At 38.8% G+C, this 20,949-nt stretch overlaps 1 protein-coding gene across 1 annotated transcript in view; it reads right to left on the bottom strand.

The window, feature by feature from the left end:
* Positions 1-20,508, bottom strand: part of TTC39C (tetratricopeptide repeat domain 39C) — a 36,996-nt gene extending 16,488 nt beyond the window's left edge. Inside the window, exons 1-6 of the mRNA XM_053962520.1 lie at positions 20,263-20,508; positions 9,492-9,540; positions 7,898-8,026; positions 6,826-6,940; positions 3,035-3,389; positions 1,495-1,663 (exon numbers count right to left, since the gene is read on the bottom strand). Of these exons, the coding sequence (XP_053818495.1) occupies positions 1,495-1,663; positions 3,035-3,389; positions 6,826-6,940; positions 7,898-8,026; positions 9,492-9,540; positions 20,263-20,396 (951 nt within the window). The 5' untranslated portion in view covers positions 20,397-20,508. The remainder of the gene's footprint in view (positions 1-1,494; positions 1,664-3,034; positions 3,390-6,825; positions 6,941-7,897; positions 8,027-9,491; positions 9,541-20,262) is intronic.
* Between the last annotated feature and the right edge of the window lie 441 nt (positions 20,509-20,949).

Here is a 20,949-nt window from a genome sequence, read left to right as displayed (position 1 = left end):
GAATAGCAAAAGGACATTTTAATTCCTGACAGCAACCAAAAAGCTTTCTGCTGACTAAGGGCATGGGTACACAGCATAATGCACAGCATTCTGCCTGCCTGAGTTAACTTAATTAACATGGCTGTCTCCACTCACTTGGAGTTAAACTTCACTATCTCCATACAGTATCTGTGCATTAAATAATGCAGTAAGATTACATTTAAACAACTCTCATTTGAAATACTACAATTCTCCAGAATGGGACTAACTACACAAAACTGACTTATCCCAAATATATCCTCTTTCTTTACACATACACTTGATTTATTAACAACTTATGTTTAGACTTTTGCCATAACCTGCCCTGAAAGTCAGAAGAATCATCTGAATTTTATTCCTCGTTACATTAAAATACCAAGTTATACCCTGCCTTCATTGTGTAGCTCTTCCAAAAAATTTTGATTTTTACCATAAGAATGGAATAGGCATATAAATTAATAAAATCCACTAAGGTCTTTCCTACTCAGGCAATAGCAATACTTTCCCAAGAGTGACAACTTGCGTCTGACAATATAATTCCCAAAATGCACCACTACTTTCAAAAAGACAGCAAAAAAAGAAAAACAGCATTCAAATCCCATGCAGGAATATGCCTGCAAATCTGAAAGGGCACTGAAGCCTGTTCCTCTGTTCTGTTACTACCTCTCTGAAAATACTGAGCTACATCTGAAAGACTTAGCTGCAAATCTAGCAAAGAAGAACCACCAATATCAACATCTCAATTAGCTCTTGTAATTATAATGTTGACATGAAAGGTTTGAACATTCTGGGCTTCTGCTTTTGTGTTAGGCTTTCTGGTTCATGTAATTGCTCAGAAAATATTCTGGTCTGATAAAAGCAGCAGCTAGGAGTTAAGTAGCACTTCAAACAGATTCTTAGAGAATAATTCAGCCAAAATCCACACGGCTGCTGCAGTGTTTTAATAATGCTTTGCAATAGCATTCACAAATGCATTTTCAGTGAAAACATTTCTGCTCAGGTCAGAGCTCACCCTTAGTAACAGAAAACACCCTGGTGTAACCTCTGAAAAGCAAGCAGTTATTTAAGGGAAACTACTGCAGAGAATTAGCTGTATATGAACAATGCATAAAACAGAGAGGAAGATAAATACTATGTACTCAGCAGATAATACTCAATTTTAGCTTGACAAGCAAAACTGAAATAGCTCAAGAAATCTGAGTGGCCAAATGCACTTCCTTTTAGCACAGAGTTGCAGAAGTATCAAGTAGCTGAAAAATAATTTCAAAATGTCGTTAATTCAGATAGATCTATGGAAGAGCAAGGTTTGCATGTGAACTTGAAACTAGGAAGGACTTCATCCAATCACTATTATCTTTCCATGTACCTGTATCTTTAGTCACAATCTGCTGAAGCTTGCACAGTTCATTCACATCAGAAAAACATAAGAAATGATCAGGAGGAAAAATCAGTCTAAAGGATGAAAATGTGCAGTACCTCTAATCGCTGTATCCTTCCCTTGAAGAACATGAACAGAGAAGAATTTGGATATGCAGATTCTTTTTTTGCAAGAATTTCTTTTGCCTCCTTCAATCCTGCCTTGTTATCACTGCCATCAAGGGCAAAAAAGGGACGAACAACTGTGTGGTACCACAACAGAGCTAATCTAAAAGAAATTATAAGAGTAAAAAGGATTACAGCTTGGAAACAGAAATTTAAGGATAACATTCTCCACAGACAAACTTTTCAATTATTCTAGAAGACAAAGACAGATATGAATCTTATATTATACAATCTGGCTTTATACTTTAAACAGAATACTACTGTCATACATCAATGTACTCCTAAGCTGCACCTGAATACACAATTCAGAGCACATTATACAAAGGCAAAGAAACAACTGAGCTCATAGCATCAAAGTAGTTGAGCCTTTAGAACTCAGCAGATTTTAGAAAAGAAAAACCCACAATAAAACTTGGAAAACTAACTCTTCACTAGAGAGGGAAACAAAAAGAGCCAAACAAAAAAACCCAAACCAAACAAAAACCTCAAAACCAAACAACAAAAAAAGCCCTGACAAAAATCAACAAAAAACTCTGCACACACACCAGCAGACAGTCTTGAAATCAATGTGAAAAAGAAATACATCCTGTGTTCAGAAGAGTAGATATTTACATGACCTACATCACTCCTGGAAACAAAGGCAGAGCACAAAGATTTCCAAGACTATCTGAAGGAGGAAACATTCCCCAAATATATCATTTTTCTTCCCCAGAAAGGAGAAAGAACAACAGGAATATTTAATCCTAAGATTTCTGAAACAAACAGAATCCCAATTCTTCTCCTATAGCAGAAGAGACTTTAGCTCTACTGACATGTTTCAAAATTGACACCTGATGGTACCTGCAGTAGGTCCAGTAATAAAAACATTAATTTTAAGCCATTTATGAGGGCAGTTTAAATTAGGCCTGGCCAATCCTTCAGCCCTTGAAAAGACCTGAGCACCGTATGAAGTCTTGGGAAAAAGAGTACACAAAACATACTCCCTTAAAAATACTATAAGGAACATCTCATTTTACTGAGATGCTAAAACAAACAAAAAAATTTATAACAATTGAAAATGTTTTGTGTTAGTAGTAAGAAAACAATGGCTAAATGAGACCAGTGACTCATACTAAGTAGTATGCTCTCCACAGCAGAGAATGGAACTCAGGTAAATTCATACAGCTTTCAGGGGGAGCTTTTATTTACTCTGCTGGCATTTAAATTACAGGACATTAGAACTGCAGGTACTAAAGAATACAGCAAAATACTGACCCAAACCCCAAATACATGTAAATAATTAACAGCAGAGATCTCATACATTAGTGAGTGATGAATTTACTAAACCATGGTATGTTAAACAACAAACTACCAGTTTATTTTACCTGCTGTTGTTTCCTTTAAAGCAACATGACTTTTTGGTTTTGACTTTTTTCCCAGTTACTTACTTTTAGTACTAAGTTATCTACCAAAGCATTTCAATATAGCTACTCACGTAGCTAAAGGGGCCTTCATGTCCTTACTTTCACTTGCATACATCAGTGAGGAAAGCCCCTGTAGGCGGTCTCCAGGAAAACCCAGCAGGTTGATGATTTTGAGCAGGTTTGGGGGCACCATGGATATGCAAAGATGAAAAAGTCCATATCCAAAGCTAACAGCACCTTTCAGTCTGTTTAGCGAATCCTCCGTTACACCTTCTGCAGCAATATGATTATCATTTGCAGCGTCAGAAGTCAAGGATTCCTGAGTTGTTTTCTTCTGATGTATTTCCTGAAGTGTATTAATGTCCGTATAGCACTTATTGTAAATTTTCCAGGCTTTTCGGAGTATCCACCCACCTTTTATGTACGCTAAAAAAAATCAAGGACATATTTCAGAAACAGAACATCCTAAGGAGTAAATGCTATTTTCCAAGCCCAAGATGCTCTCTCTATTTGCAACAACTTAATGTATAAAGGATTTTGGAATAGCTACTGCTCCCTCAGAGAGGCCTTGCACAGTGGGCACTACAAACTTCAGTGTGTACAACCACAGACTTTACAGCAGCACACAATACAAAGGCTGCTCTGGTCAGCAATGCAGCAGTACAGCTGTCAGAGAGAAAGAGAGCAATCAAAGAACTTAGTGTTGGATTTTGCTCCACTACAGGGTGCAGATGAAACGGCTGCCTCGCAAACAGAGAAAAGCAAAACTCAGAAGAGATGACACTTCCTCTCTTAAGCCCAAATTGTGTTAAAACACAGTTGATGGGAAAATACCAAGAAAAGCCTTTTCCTTTGGGTTAGACAGTAAGATTTTCAACATTATCACTTCCCTGCCCTTCGCATGAACACAGTGCCCTACAAATAAGGAAAAGAAAACCCACACAAAAATTACATGGTTTTAAAGTATTTTTCAGTTGCCTAACTTCCTCAATTTCAAAAGCAATGTGGGTACCCTAGAAATTTGGTCTTGAGCATTCTTGTTTGAGAATGACAACATTCTCAGTCTGTGATCTTTATAGCAGGGCAAAGAAAGGCCTGACATCAGAAGAGGAAGATGTTCAATTTGCCTACATACACAGCAATCATCTTTGTTATAAGCACACCCTTTAACAATGATAAGTGTTAAACATTAAACAAATGGAGAATATCCTTGCACACATTAGATGTAAAAACAGACACCAGCATTTTGGCTGTGACAGGGCCCTGAGAGTTAGGAACTGCAGTGACAAAGACTAACTAAAAATAAAATAAAAACATGGTTATAGCAGCAGTGTTCTAAACAAATATAGCCAGATTGGCAAAGATCAGTGTTATAACTAATGCCAGAATTAGACCATAACAGGTGGAGTGTGTCAAAGAAAAGCAAGATGCTATTAATACCATACAACTCTATAAAAGACTTTGATGCCTTTGACAAAACCCTTCCCAAGTCACAAAAAAAGCCCAACATTTCTACTTCACAGAGTAGACTGCCTCTTTTTAGATTCCTGTTATACGAAGAGGGCATGAAGCTAGTTTGATAGTCTTAAAAAACTGTACTGAAAAAGACTGGAAAATTTGAATTCTCAGTTATGACAGAAGGGTTCGGTCAACATGATCTTGGAAGTATTAAAAAAAAACAATGAATCCTCTCTCTTGAGATGAGTATTAAAGCATTAGATTAAAAAACGAAGCCCCCAACCATGATTCAGTTGCATTACAAGACAAACATTACTCCAATTTTAAGCAATTAGGTCACTTTTTGGTTGCACAGGGTACTTTAAAAGTTATGTGGTTCACTACAAGATGACTGCTCACACAACTATGCACAACAATGCAACACACCAGTAATAAGAAAATCCCACATTTTACCTATCCTACAGACAATGATTCTGCCCAGAGCTAACCACTGTGTTCCAATGCAAGCATGACATGGAAAAGATGTGGTATGGTGGAAAAAAAATTCCGTTTTATACTTTGCTTCCATTGGTGTGCTGTCCTTAACAGTTTACTAACACAGCATAACCATATCTATATGATGTTGATATGCCAATATAAAATAATCTAACAAATTAAAACAAGGAATTTCTGACTTTTTAGATATAAAAGTTAAATCCAGCCAAATCACTACGTTGATTTCCCATCATGAAAGTAGTCAGACCCATGACAGCTGTGGTAAATACTAAGAGAAGGTAGTTCAGTATTGCCAGGAGAAGCTAATGTCATTTGGTCTGCCAACAACTTTATGATGAAACTATTTCTAATACATCCACGAGGGTGGAAAAGAAAATATAAAATGTGTTAAGCATGTGAGAAACCAACTTGCGTGGCATCATATGCTTCTTGTCAAACTGTTCCAGGAAGAAAAACACAAGGAATTTGTCTCCCATCCACTGATCAGAAATATTTGTCTCCTGGGGCTTTTTATCATGAGATCACACTCATGTCAATAATCTGGATGCTATTTCTGTGCAGACATACAATAAAAAAATAGAATGTATATACATAAACAGAAAGATAATATACTTTAAAACACAAAATAATGGATACAATGGCTCAGAAATGTCAGAAACTACCCGTCACTGAGATACCATTTAGCTGCTTGCAATTTTAACTAAAGATGTCAGGTGTATTTTGTGCTCAGTAGAATAACCCAAATACACAGCATGTTTTGCAATACTCTACTACCCACTTCAGTTCTCTGAGCTGCAGACAAGAGAGAAAGGGAACAGACACCGCCTTCAGTTACAGCTTCCAACCCAGTTATGCAGCTGCAGAATACATACTGAAATAAGGGAGAAAAGCTTCAAGAGGGAGGGAAAAAATAACCACCACAAACAAAAACCCAGAACTGCATCAAAAATAGCAAGAAAACTTTTCTGCAGCACAACACATAAAGTAGACAGAAATATCTCCTCAATTTCTGCTGACAAGAATCAAACATATACTTGATGCCATAGCGTGGAATAAAGCAAGTCTGCACATCACAGAAAGCATTATATCCTTGACTGAAAATTTTAAGTGTTATTTTAAATAAACTGAATGTTATTTCCCCATTTTCTGATCCCTTTCAGCTGATCAGCAGAGTTTGGTCCGTCTGCCATCTCTCAGTCTTCATTGATTTGGTAGGAACTTGAGATACACTCCCACTTTCTATATGACCTTGACCACAGTTTCTATAAACTTACAGATAAAAGCATGTTTTAAGATTGTGCAAGAGATGCAGGAATGTAAGAAAATATTAGAAACAGCTCTGCAGTTGAAAGGAAGGGTTTGTATTCAACACGACAGGATGACTCTCTTTGGCATGCAAGGACACACTCTGGTGACCAGAGAGTAAGAACTGATTCAGCAGTTCCATGTTCAGCACATTCATTTAAAATTGCTTTCATTGGCACTTTGTCACCTCCCTGTATTGTCATGAACGGAATACATATGGAACATCAGGATTTTCCCAGTGGCCTGGATTTAATAGCCTCTTTTATCTTGCAGGCCACAAAGCACACAGATGCTACCCATCTCCATCCCAACTCCTCCAACACCTCTATGATAACATGCAAACTTGTCTAAGGAGAACCAGTTGAATATAATTATTGGTATGGAAAAAGAAAAAAAGCCCCAATTTGTAGCAATCCACCTCATTTTTCACCACCACCTACACAAAGGCAGAATACCTCTGTAAGTGTACCAGTCTTGGAATATTTCAAATGGAACTGTGCTTACAAAACAATTATTTTTACTGACAGTCATATGGTGATTTTATGATCAAGTTTTATAAAAAAGACATGCTAAAATATATCTAAACATGAAAGCCACAGCACACCTGATAACTCTTGTTTTACAAATGAGAGCACAGCCAAGTAGACTTGACAGTCTGCTACAATTATTTGTCTTTGCAGACGATCTATCATGGATAGAGTAGATTTTCGTCCATCAACCTGTTTGGAATATATAAACACAGAGCACAGTAAAATATTAATGAAGATAATACACAATACTTGTCTAAATCTGAGAAATTAAAAAATCCAAAATTAACTGCAAGTGGTAGTACTGCTAGTAAAAAACTCAGCATTTTGAAGTTCAAAACTACACTAAAATTTCTCAGATTATAAAGCAAAATCCTACTTAACATAGAAATTTTACACATGCACTACCAGTTATTTTCCCCAAGGTTCTACAAATTGTCAGAACAGATTTAAATTTAATTTCATTATTACTAAATGCATAAGACATGCAATTAACAGATATTAGACAGGAAGAGCACAGAAAAGGGTGTCTGACAAGTGGCAGGGTAAATACAGTGCCTCTTAAGAACAGAGAGTTAAGTACAAGTTCAACACTTTTTACCTAGCAAACTAAACACTGAAGAAAAATGGCTTCTTTTTCTGCTGTGTCACACTTGGCAGGCTGCTCACTGGATGCTTCTATACAACTACTTTAACTTGTTCTGAATCTCCATGCTTTATTCTTCCTTTATTATTTAGAATGAAAAATCTAAAATAGGAAGGAAAATTCCCTAGGAATATGCCTAGCTCACAGCAATCTGCAGCCTCAATGTCACAACTTTTGAACATTACTAGAGCATGGATGAATTAAAGCTAGCCTGAATTAGACAGGCTACAAGCTTCCTGAAATAATTTTAGTAGGTCACAAATTTTGCATGTTCAGGAAACAATTAATAACATCAACAAAACCTGACACATTAGAAGACATTTTAATCACCTGAGGCTAAGTATTTTAGAACAATTAGGAAACGCAAATAAAATATGTGACTGAATTTCCAAATTTATTATTAATTTCAGTGGCTCTTCACATACCAAAAATCATATTTTCAAGATATAAAGAGGACAGAAGTTTCCAGAAAAATGTATTCAATACACAAATTATGTTCTTACATTCTTTTTAATTTTATTCTTGATTGTTTCTATAACTCCAGCTTCTTCACTTTCACAAAGTTTCTCTGTAGCCTTTAAGTCATCACATGCCAGTTGCATTTTCTCCTCTTCAAATGTCATCATGGCATTCTATTAAAAACCAAGCATTACTTATATTTCTACAAAAAGTGTGAGATAGTAAAATTTTTCATAAAAACTGGACAATAAAACTTTTTGAACTGAAGTAGTAATACACATACATCAGTGCAAATACTTCTAACAAAGAAACAACTGAACTAGAAAATTGAGATCTTTACCAAAATTTCAAGACAATCAACTCAGAACACACTAAGTGCTAACCTCCATCTTAGACCTTCATATACAGTTGAACTGAATGCACTGTCAAATTACTTTAAGCAGAGGAAAAAGTCCTATACATTCATTTTTAATTTTTGTTATGAAAGGCACGATTTGCATCTGTGCAGGTATCTGTTTTTATTCATTCATATAAATAACAGGACTTCAAAGTCAGTAACAACAAGCAGCTATTAAATTCCTCAAAATAATAGACATAGTCCCTCCATAGGTAAGAAGAAAAAGAAATCACATCCAACTACTGCTGAACCAACTTAAAAAAAAAAAATTCAGGACAAGTAACTTCTTTTCTTGGAGCTTATTAAACAAAAGCTCTGAATGACACAGGCACACCAAGTGCTGCTGCTATATTTAGAACAGCAGCTAAGCAAGATATTTTCAAGATCCTCTGATGCTGCACTGGTTCAGCACATCAGTTCAGATAAGCAAGCCTGAGAGAGTCTCTTTTTTCTTTCTCCTCCACACTGACTTAAAAGGAAGCATATGCCCCAGGAGTTTTCCTAACCAGTGTATCTTCCCATATTGCATACTACAGAGAATTCATATTTATTTCTTCCACAAATCATATATCTCTGGCATATTACAGTAAATTCTGTCTTTCAAAAGGGTATTACCATAGATAATTTCTGGTGAGATCTAAGATGAAGCAGCAAAGTCAGAATAAGGACAGTCTAAAAAACAAGACCCAAACACTTTCTAATACACCTGCTCAGTTTTTATACATGTCATTATAGTTCCTAGTAAGTTATATAAAAAAAGCATTTAACAAACCTAACTTGTTCATTATGACTTTTAATAAATCCATTTATCTCATCTACCAAAATGGAAGCAATGTAAATGGATTGAATTAACAAAATTCACCCAGAAGTAGAGATGGAGAAATCTTTAATAGCAAAAGTTACCAGAAAACAGGCATTCATGAGTTCTATTTTAATCAAATAAATAAATAAATAACCTCACTGCTCACTTAAGAGAACTTTTTATTATGGCTCTGTTAATGGAACACATAAATATTTAATACATTTAAGAAGCTGAATCGCAGAACCTTTAATTTCTATTTAAACCACATGAATAAACAAGCTTTACATAGCATAATGTCTTGTTCTCTAGGTATGTTTGATCTAAAAATTTGGAAAAAATAGTCTCAGAAAAAGAAAAAAAAATTAGAGTATTATGAACATGCATGCACATACAGCCATGAACCCCAAGAGGTGTATACTCTGTGCTCTCATCTACTCACCAAAAAACTGACAAAACTGGCTCCAAAACTCATTAATGGGCTATGGTTTCTGTAAAGAAAACAAAAAATAGTTACTATATTTGTACATATTTCCTGCAATAAAGATCTATATTGAATTCCTTGGGTTTAGCTTGTACTTTCGTAAATAGGTCTTGGTGGGTGTTTTGTATCAAGTTACAAAGATACCTGCCAAATAATGGAAACAGAAAACCAAAAGCTTTATATATTTTACTATATTGAATATATCTTACAAAAATAATTTTTTGGTATTATGATACAGCTATTTTAAGAGAAACCACTGCCATCAAAATACATTCAGTTCTGGTTAAAAGAAAAAGCTACACAAAATTTAAATTCTGCCAATTCTACTCTCTTCTTGTGATCCTCCACTACAATTTTGTCCTAAAAGACAAATGTTAACTGGTTCTATTAAGAGTCCCATTTCCATCTGTTTCTATGAATTTAAGTTAATCTACCCACTAAAAAAATGCATCTACTATATAATGAAATTGTTGTAATACAAGGTTCTTACAAAGCTTAGAGTTTTATAGCTGTTTTGTTTCAAGCTCAGAATCCATATCTTTCTACCCTGTGTGGATCAGGTTTAAGATGTTTCAACCTATTCTGCACACACAGGGTGAAATCACAGCTAGATCAAAAAATTCAGACAACCAAAACCATGGTAATACATCAGACAGGTTTCATGAGGCTACAGTAATGCCACATAGAAGACACTTAAAAAAAAAAAAAAATTAAAACGTCAGGACCTCAGTGGTACCACTGATTCACATTGTTCAGTGGTGGGCTGCCAGGTTATATAAAAACACAGACTCCCAGGATTTAAGAAGTATAATTTAGGTTACAGAAACATTTATTGCTACAGCAAAGAACCTAATTTGTTTTCAACTTTACTCTACAAGCATTATATTAAAGGAGAGATTTAAAATAGCAGAGATACTTGAAAAACACGGAGAAAGAAGTATATTGCTAAAACACAAATTTCCAGTAGTGAACCTGTATTATACAATACAAGCGTAGTTTGGCTGTTTGGTGTTTTGTTTTTTTTTTAAAGAAACAGTTAGCAATATTTCCCTCACACAGACCTTTTCTCACTTTTGATTTAGCATAAATATCTAAAAGCAAGACCATGAACAAGAATAATGAGAAAGAAAAACAGGGAAGACAAAGCATGTTGTAACAGGAAAAACCTTCCCTTTTTATACACACTGCTCAATTCTGTATATAGACCTAAATGTAAGATCAACACAACTAGTCACATTTTTTTCCATTATTTTTTCCAAAGGAAAAATAGGTTGGGTACTTCCCCCTTTGTTAGCAGGCAACAAAGAACAGCTGCCAGTAAATGTCTCCTCTTCTCAGTACCTGGACTGTGTTCTCCCAGCAGCTGTGTCACACAGGGCAGCAGCAATCAGCCACACAAACTGCACTTGCTGCAGCTAGCACTTCCAGCATGAACTCCTGCTCCAGAGGGCACATGGCTCCCTCATAATCTCTTTCTCAACTCATGAGGTGTGTGGGACCATTGAGCAGCCACTCCTACCACCACACTCCCAGCACAACCTTCACCACACATTTCAAGGTCACACCTGCACTGTCAACACCCTACTGATCTAAAACTGCAGAACAGATCAGCACAACATCACACAGATCTTTTTTATGAGTGTTAAGTACGAAGCTGCATTTACATCACATTTCAAAGAAGCTCAGAAATAAAGCAGATGTTTCATTTTTGTGTTTCCTTAGACCTATGTACACAGAACACAAGCAGCTCTGGGAGGTTAAAAAATGCTAAAGTAATGTTAAAAACTGAGAAAGCTAACTACAGTTGAGATCCAACTGGTCTTCAAAGACTACAAAATATATTGAAGCAATGAAAATTTGCCCAAGTATTCCAATGTATATTTGTCTGATTACAACTGAGTTTTTTCCCCCAAGTACATACTTATCTTTTTCATCTGACCTTTAAAAACTGCTTCCATACTTACACTCTTGACACTCACTGCTACTTCTATTCCCAATTCATCCCCCATGATCAAAGATGAAACAACAACAAAAAAATCAAGAGCCACTTCATTATTCCATTCTGAAATTATCAGTAGCTATAATACATGAGGTAAATGTCACAGATCAGTTCTTTTTAACTTTCACTCATTCAATCTATAAAAAGCATTGCCATTACAGCACATATGGGCTGTAGCACAAAAGGACCCTGAAGCAAGGAAACACTATGCATAATATTATCCTGAGTCTGGGAGATGGTTCTGTTGAGACCATGGAGTTTGGCAACCAAAACATCAAAACTTTACTGTAGGAGTCCCCCACACAGAGTTTGTGTCATCACAAAAGAAAATAAGGAACACTTCTAGCACATTCCCACATAGTCACTTGGTAGAAACTACAATTTCAGCTTTATGGAAGATCATTTAGTAAGGTAATTTCAGTGTTTAAATACAATTTTAAACAACAACCATGTTATGTGCTCAGTCTTTGTGAGTATTTTGTTGACTGATAAATTCTTCAACAGTTTAAAGTTATCTTTTCCTTGAGAGCCAGGAAAAGTTTCAAATGGCACAGTACTGTCCCAGTAAAAACTGAGGTGTGACTAATGATGACGGTAGGTTTCTGGGAAAAACAATCCCACAAAAAGTTCAAGCTCCTTTTAAGTGACCTTCAGCTTCAGACATGAAGTCTCATCCTTTTTGACAGACAACTCTAAAGTTGTTAATAAACAAAAAAATGAGGCAGCACTTGAGAAGATACTAACAGCAAACCAAGGGCTGCATCAATGCTGACAGGAGCTATGGAACCGAATACAAATTAACACTGGGACACTGCACTACCCAAGTTGTCCTCACGGCTTTGAAAGCAATAACCTCCATTAAGTAAAGAAAAATCTCACGACCTTTAATTAGCTCAAAGATGAAAGGAAAAAAAATCAGTCTCCAGACATATTTTGTAAAATACAGTTTGCACTTCACCTGGGAAACCAGGACTCAGAAGGTATCTTTTTTATAAGAAACTGTGTTATTAACACCATTACTGCAAGATACCACAGTAAAAGGTCCTACATACCAATGAAATTGGCATGTGTAACTAAACTTAAGTCAAAAACTTAAGAGCAGTGAAGTGGAACTTTCTTCCAGACATATAAACTAGCATTACACAAGACATTGCTTCTCCCAAAAAAACCTGTTTGATTTACCTCATTTCATAGCATATATTTAAGGTATTAACTCACTTTCAGAAGAAAGGTGTTCGCTATGCCCTATTTTCACATATTATGGTAACATTCAAGGGTTTTAAACTTTGGTTTAATAATGCTGAGATAATACAATAAAACTACATCAGAAATGAAGCACATAAAAACAAACAAAATCAATTACTTCTCAGTATTTTCTTTTTTTTTTTTCCTACAGCCATTTCCAAGACAGTAGTTCACTTCTTCACATCAGCTTCTAAAGCTACTACAGCCTAGCTCAGGTTTAAATTTAGAGTAATGTAATTAACTTGCCAACACTTCCTCACTGTTTTTCTAGTCATTGCTACTTTAACCATCAAGTCCATCAAGAATTCCAGTCATTGTGCTGAGAGTGATGCTCAGGTTGAAACTAAACAAATTAATTTTGTCCACGAAGTGGAAGAATAAAGCAAAATGGCATAATTCATCTAAATTCACAGATAAATATAGAAACAGGAACTGAATATTTTTTAAACAAGGCATAAAAATATGTAAATTGAAAGGTAAGGAATTTACTGCAACGACATACAAATCTTTTGGTCATTATTCCATCACAGATTATTTTAAAATGTGTTCTAGAAATTGTTTATGAGACTACAAACATGACAGACCCATGCATGTACACCTCTCATCCAATACTAGTAAATGAAATACCCATGGTAATAAAAGTGTCACGGAAGGATTACAGTATTAAATCACTTTGAGAACTGCAAATATCAGATCTAGACTTAGTTTACATTTCACAATCAGCCCAAATTTGCTTTGTTAAATGAACCCTTAGCATACATTTCTATTTTTACTAGAAATAGACAACCAAAAGAGAAATTCAAGAATATAAAAGTAATTCTGTGGCCCTGCTCTATACAGTTTTTATCCAGTTTGCTTTGTCCTCCTGCAAATTAACAGGAGATTGTTTTGCTCTAACTTCAGGCTGTGAACTTTAGACACACAACATGAAAACACTTGAGATTAGGAGAAGAATTTTCAATTGCATCTTTAATTTGAAAACTAGTTACAAAGGTGAGAGACAAGCTAGTTATAACATATCAGAAGATTTGTACTAACTCTCCACTTGCACTCTCTAAATCTGTCAGAATTGGGGACTTCAGTAAAACATTTTATTTCCAACCCGATCAAAATCACTTTCCACAACCAACTATAGCAGCTTAACTGACATCAGGTAACTTCTTTAACATCTCAAAAATCCTGAAGTAGATTAAAACAAAACATATCTATCCTATCACAACAGCCTGAAATATTTTACCAGAAGCAGTAGATCAATGAGTGGGTGCACTAACAAGAGTAAAAAGTCTTTAAAGCATTTGCATCTTTCACAGAATTAATTTTAAATTATCTGCTTACTATCACACCTCTTCTGCCATCTCCACCAAACCTGACTTCTAACCTCCGAGTTATAAACCCAGATTTTAGTTTAGATTTCTGTCATCTTCCCTTGGACTTTTAGCCACCAGATACTGCTCCATATAACAAATGATCTCTCAACCTCCCTCTACCCTTTCTACCACTGCCTCTGGCAACACCACCTGTTCTCTGTCATGAAGGCCACAAAACTGAGTGTCACCCTCAATGTGATCATCTCTGCATACCCAGCTCTTGGAAGATTTAAACTGCAGAATGCTTAAAATATTTCTAATCTATCCAAATAGCCAGAAAACTGACGCTGGTTTTATGTGCATCGTTTTTACTATTACTCTGCCTAGCACTGAGCAATGAAATGTCACCACACTGGGGTACACATTTAGAATACTGCTACTAAAAATCACTTCCCTTACAAATAACTCCCTTTTCTATACATCCATCTAGCAGCTGCTCCTCTATGTTTGTTGCCTATGGCTGCAACAAACAAAAGCACACAGGGTTGCTAGCAGGGCACTCAGGATTTATTCTCACGCTGCCAATCCAGATGCTATCATCCTCTGCCCAACCAAGTGACGTCAGCTCCCGCTCTGCTGGCCTTATCTTTAGAGAAGCTACTGCAGCATCTACTAAATCACTTAATTTTTGCTCTTAAGGTTCCTTTGCTGAGGTACATAAGCAAGAATTTCAGCAGTGGTGAGACAGCCCATACATGGGTCATAATCTACCTACTGATCAATGCTGGCTTAATGTCACCTTGCCTCAACTTGCATTTGGGTCAAAAGTATTTTGGGCCACAGACAGCATTTTACGTTGGTAATATGAGGTTCAAATGCCTACTCATAATAGAATTCTGGTCCATTACTAAGTTTGTGTGTCTGTTAATACACATGATGCAGCATGTTACCTTTAAATTAATTTCAGGTTTTTTAAGCAACCATAGTAAGCTTTTGCTTACCAGCTTCCAGTTTTTGCATCAGCTTCCAGTTCTCTATGTTCTGCTTTACCCTAGCAGGCTGAATATCATGTTTTTCTACACTAGCCCCATTCTTTAAATCTTTACATATTTTGTCTTATAATCACATTTCTCTATATTAAATCTTCAATTTATTCTGTGGATATGACATTACTATATGTTACTTGTCATTTTGTAGCATTTCTCTTTCTGTTAAGATGGAAGTTGGAAATTTTACCAAGCCTTCTCAGATGTCAGAACCATTCATGCAGAGTCAAATTTCTTTGGTAGGAGACAGAAGATTGTTGGATTTCTTGTGAGATAATAGCCCTGATCTTAAAATTTATGCCCTGTCAGCCAGAAGGGCAAACCATGTGTCCGGGGGTGCATCAGGCACAGAGCTGTCACCCAGTCTAAGGATGCAATTGTCTGCTCTGCACTGGGGCAGCCTCAGCTCGTGTTCTGTGCACTTTTAGGCATCACAATATAAGAAAGACACAAGACCATCAGAGAGCATCCAAAGGAGCGCCACAAAGGTGGTGGTGAAGGGCATTGAGGGGAAGTCATAGGAAGAGCGGCTGAGGGCATTTGGTTTCTCCAGACTGGAGGAGACAGAGGGGAGACCTCACTGCAGCCTACAACTTCCTCTTGAGGGGAAGAGGAGGGGCAGACACTGATCTCTTCTCATTCAAGACCAGCGACAGGACTCAAGGGAATGGCATGAAGCTGTGTCAGGGGAGGCTTAGGTTAGGTATAGGAAAAGGTTTTTCACCCAGAGGGTGCTTGAGCATCAGAACAGGCTCCTCAGGGAAGGGGTCACAGCACCAAGCCTGACAAAGTCCAAAAAGTATTTTGGACAATGATCACAGGTACATAGGGTGATTCTTGGAGTTGTCCTGTGCAGGGCCAGGAGTTCAACTCATTGATCCTGATAAGTCCCTTCTAACTCAGGATACTCTGTGATTTGACAATTTACGTTGTGAGTCAACATTCAGTGAAAAATTCCTGGCTTTATTTAACACAATCTTCTCTTAGCTGGAGGAAGTTTTTAATCATTTTTGAATTGCAAATGCTCTTAAGAAGTGAAGAATTGGCAAAAAAATAAGTTCTTTTGACAGTTTCTTTCCTTCTTATATGTCTAGAAATCCATGAAGCTACAAGGGGAAAAAGAATATTCCAGTTCAGCTTTCCTGCTAGAGTCAGGGTGGTTCACCAAAACAGTACCATCCTGACACCTGAAGGCTCCATCTTCACTGTCTAGGTCCTTGGTTAACCTCCATACCTCTTGCAGCTTCCATAGATACTCAAAAGTTTAAAACTATGAGAACTAGGACAAAGTCAGCACTATTCAAGCTGAATACAAAGATTGGTATCTGACAGTTTCAAATATGAGTTAGCACTGAGGGAACCTAATAAGGCTACAAGCACTAAGGACAGTGGTGCTGCCTAGTAAAGATCTACAAAAATACCACATCCACTGGTATTTGATTCATGATCAGAATGTTACCACCACCAGCAGGTAGAGGATCTGGACTTCTTAAAAAAAAAGCCATGAAAAAGTATATGCAGATACACATGCTACATGTAGATAATTTTTCAAACCCTAGTATCTTCCCTCAAGTATAATTTAAAACAAAAATACTCCCCAACAACACCTGACAAATCATTAAGTGCTTTAGTGTGACAGTCAACACAGTCCCAACTACATGTTGTATTTGGTACACAACTGAATATTCATCTTCTTCAGATCCTCTAGAGATACTATATGAGCTGTAACGACCAGAAGGCAAAATACCACTCTCCTATGTCCAGGACAGAAATGATGGTTCTGTGGCACATAACTTCAAAGTACCACCATTCTTCATAGGCAAGACTTTACTGGTGTGGATACGCATATGAAACACAGCTGCAATTCCAAGCCTGGTTTCCTCAAGGACTGCATTATGACCAGCTTTTAAATATAACTGATTTAGGCTCAGCAGTCAGCTTTCTTTTGACAGTTTCTTTCTTATGTGCTTAGAAATCCTCAAAGCTACAAGAGGAAAAAGAATACTCCAATTCAATAGTCAATACTTTCTGGAAGATGCAAAAATGCAGAAGAGCAAAGAAAAATACATACTGCCTGTTTTAGAGACAAGGATGCCTATTGTCCCATAAAGAGAGAAGCATTCATTTGAATTCTTCACAAGCTCTTTCAGGTGACAAATGAATTTAAAATTGAAGTAACAAGAAGCAGAATCAAAACCAGCAGTTTCTAAGAAATGGTTTTAGGTAGTTCAAGTGATGTGGCTACTGAAACGGAAGTTTTGCGGAGTACCTCCATTCTTCGCTTCTACAATTCATTAATAACTGTTAAGCTTCTTAAACAGAGCTAAACTACCTGCATAGGCAGTAGTTTAGAATTAACCCTTTCTACAAGAAAGGTCACTTGAAATACAGACAACACACACTCATATCAAGTTTAAAAAAGCTGCATGCCATCAGACATCTTTGACCTCTAGTACCATTAATTACAAACATTGATATTACATTATGGAGAGCTTCTAAACCCTCCTCGTTTGGCTCACCAGCCCCATTTAGATGGGTTCTATTGCATAATTCCAAGCACACACCGACAAAAACACACTCATTGAGACTGCATGCAAACAAACATATAATGGCACGGCTCAAGTCCTTGCAAAAAGAACACATTCAAGACAAGCACAGAACCAAAAACTCTTGGGAGAAGAAAGTGGCCCTCAGTGTAAATTACTCCAGAATTCAGGTTTACAGGAAGTTGAGCTTAATTTGCTGCATCTTCTCTCCTATATGAAATCCAAATTTTCAACATACAGTTAATCTGCAATGCAATAAGGGTATATTAGTTCACAGCAAGAGGAAACCTGCCTCAAATTTTGCGATCAAGGACAAAGTTTTTAAATTACTTTCAAAATCTCCAGCCCAAGAGAGCAATTATCAATTTATGAACCATGAACTATTAATCTTATGAAGGGATTCCTATCTACTTCTTGCAGTGGGTGTTTAAAAGCCACAATCAGAAAGTACACTGAACTCAAGAGGCATTTCTTGATAAAATCAAACAAAGAAAAGCCTGCACCTGGCAAAAAAGATTGGCAAGTTTCTGCATTTAAGATATCTTTAGTAATAAAACCTTCTAGATAACCAAGAGAAGTTTGCAGAAGAAATCATTATTCACCTTTCAAGGGAGGATTAAACTGTATTTTGAGAACAGGAATCTTAACAATTTTACTCCCTAGTACTACTTTAAAAGAAGCATCACATATTTAGAATTCCTAGACTAATTCCAGATTCACACTACTGAGAGATGCAAATGGCACAGCACAAGTGAAAGTGGAGGAGAGGAAACCACAGAGTGTTCCTTAACTAGCACCTTAAAAAAATTACACAAGACAAAAGCATGCAACCAAAACCAACAGGTTCCTTAGATACACAGAACAACTGAGGGCTTCAAAAGAAAGAAATATTCAACAAGTAACTCATAGGGTGCAACTTCACATGACAGAGAAATGGCAATTACAGACAGGGTTTAGTGGTGGTCTTGGCAGTGCTGGGCTAAGGGGTGGACTTCATGCTTATGCATGTGAGGAATGCAGAATTGGACCTTGCCTGTCACCTGCAATATTCCAGTTAGTTCTACACAACAGTACTTTGTGTAACATAGCAGTATACACTGGAGACAAAATGAGACATTCAATATTAACCTGTTGCAGGTACACAATAAAGTGTTATTCCGTTGTTGTTTTTATTAAGAGAAATTTTCTTAATATGTCTTAATCCCTGCACTCCACTTCCAACTATCCTTTCTGTAAACAAGATTTAAATATGTAAGTACACCATCACTATGAAGTTCTATTTTAAGTCGAAGTCTTTTTTAATCATACAGACAACAGCATTATAGTGCATATTAATTATTTAGAACGTATGTGCAATTACAGCAGCTCAAGCTCCAGTGGAAGACATTAGTCCTAAGAAAAAAAGCAAGGACAGGTAGGGGCAACCTTTTCTTTAAGCCTGACTTACACAGCTGCACTAATGCCGCTCCTACCAGATGCCTACTTAACGCAGAAACCTAGACATGATGTATATGGGGATTATGAACATTATCTTACAATCCAAAGATAATCACAGCAGCACTCACAGACCTTTTGTTGCTACCCATTTTGCACGCTGAAGACCACACACAAGCACTAGAGCGAAACCCCCCCAGGACATATCTCCAGCCACACGTGTGTGTTTACACATACACGACAGCCAGATGCAGACAGCGCTACCGAGGGACTCCTGCTCAGCCCTTCTCCACTCCTCCAACAAGGCGCCAGACACCCCCCGCCACAGCACACCACACATCACCCCCGAGCCCTTGTGGCCAAGAAGGCCAACAGAATCCTGGGATGCATCAGAGAGAGCAGTGCCAGAGGTTGAGGGATGTGATCCTGCCCCTCTACTCAGCCCTGGTGAAGTCACAGCACATCTGAAGTGCCCTGTTCTAGTTTTCTGAGTACAAAGGAGCTATGGAGCTCCTAAAGTGGGTCCAGCGGAGGGAAACGAGGATGACTGGGGGACTGGAAGCTGAAGCTGAGGGAGTTGGGCCTGTTCAGCCTCGAGAAGTGATGACTGAGAGAGGACCTCGTGTATAAATATCTAAAGGGAGGGTGTCAAGAGGATGGAACCAGGCTCTCCACGGTGGTTCCAAGCAGTAGGACTGCAAGAGGCAACGGGCAGAAACTGATGCACAAGAAGCTCCACCTGCACATGAAGAGCTTCTTTACTGTGACCCTGCATGGGAACAGATTGCTCAGAGAGTTTGTGGAGTCTCCCTCACAGGAGATATTCAAGAACGGTCTGGGGACAACCTTGCGCCATGTGCTCTAGGATGACCCTGCTTGAGCTGGGTGGTTGGACCAGATGACCCACCGCGGCCCCTTCCAACCTGACCCATTCTGTGTCCCTTCCCCATGAGAGCGCTGACCGAGGCAGTGACCGGCAGCACCGACCCTTCCCGCTCTGAGGGGCCGGGCAGGGCGAGGCTGCCCGCGCCAGGGCCCCCTGCGCGCCCCACGGCCCCGCCGCCCGCTCACCTCCCGCCCGCGGGGGCGGAGGGAGCCGCGCCGCGGGAAGGGGCCCGGGGAGCGGGCGGCGGAGGGGCGGCCGGGACTGACCTGTATTTCTTGAAGAGCTGGTCGGACTCGCGGAAGCCGTTGTTCAGCAGCATGTTGATGCCGGCCAGCGCCAGCTCCGAATCCTCGATGGGCAGCGGCGCTTCCCCGTCCTCCCGCTGCTCCGAGCCGGCCATGACGATGAGGAGGCAGCGGGACCCAGCCGACTCTCCCCTACCTTACTACCTACGTACCTACCTACGTACCCAAGTGCCTACCCGCCCACCCCTTCCCGGGCAGCCCGGTGCCTGCGGGAGGACCCGGGAGCAGCCGGTGCCCGCGGAGGCGCGAACTCGGCGCTGCCGCAGCCGCTCCGCACCCGCAAACGCGCCGAAAGCGGCGGCGCCTGCCCCGCGCCCCAGCGCGCAGGCGCCGCCACGAGGCCGCGCAGGCGCGGGACCAGAGCCGGGTGAGGGGCCGGGGGCGCAGCGGCCGCAGGGCGGCTCCTGCCGTGGCGGGGCTGCGCTGACGGCACCGGCCGCAGAGCCTTCAGCCGCATTTTGCGGAATCGCAGACTGTCTTGGTTTGGAAGGGATCCACGAGGGTCTTCGAGCTCAACTCCCGTCCCTGCACAGACACCCCAGAAATCTCACTATGAGCTTGAGGGCATTGTCCAAAGGCTTCGTGAACTCTGGCAGGCTTGGTGCTGTAACCACTTCCCTGGAGAGCTAGAGTGTTCCAGTACTCAAA

The sequence above is a fragment of the Vidua chalybeata genome, chromosome 1 (genome assembly GCF_026979565.1).
Source record: "Vidua chalybeata isolate OUT-0048 chromosome 1, bVidCha1 merged haplotype, whole genome shotgun sequence".
Taxonomy (NCBI): domain Eukaryota; kingdom Metazoa; phylum Chordata; class Aves; order Passeriformes; family Viduidae; genus Vidua; species Vidua chalybeata.
This window is presented reverse-complemented; position numbering and strand designations above follow the sequence as displayed.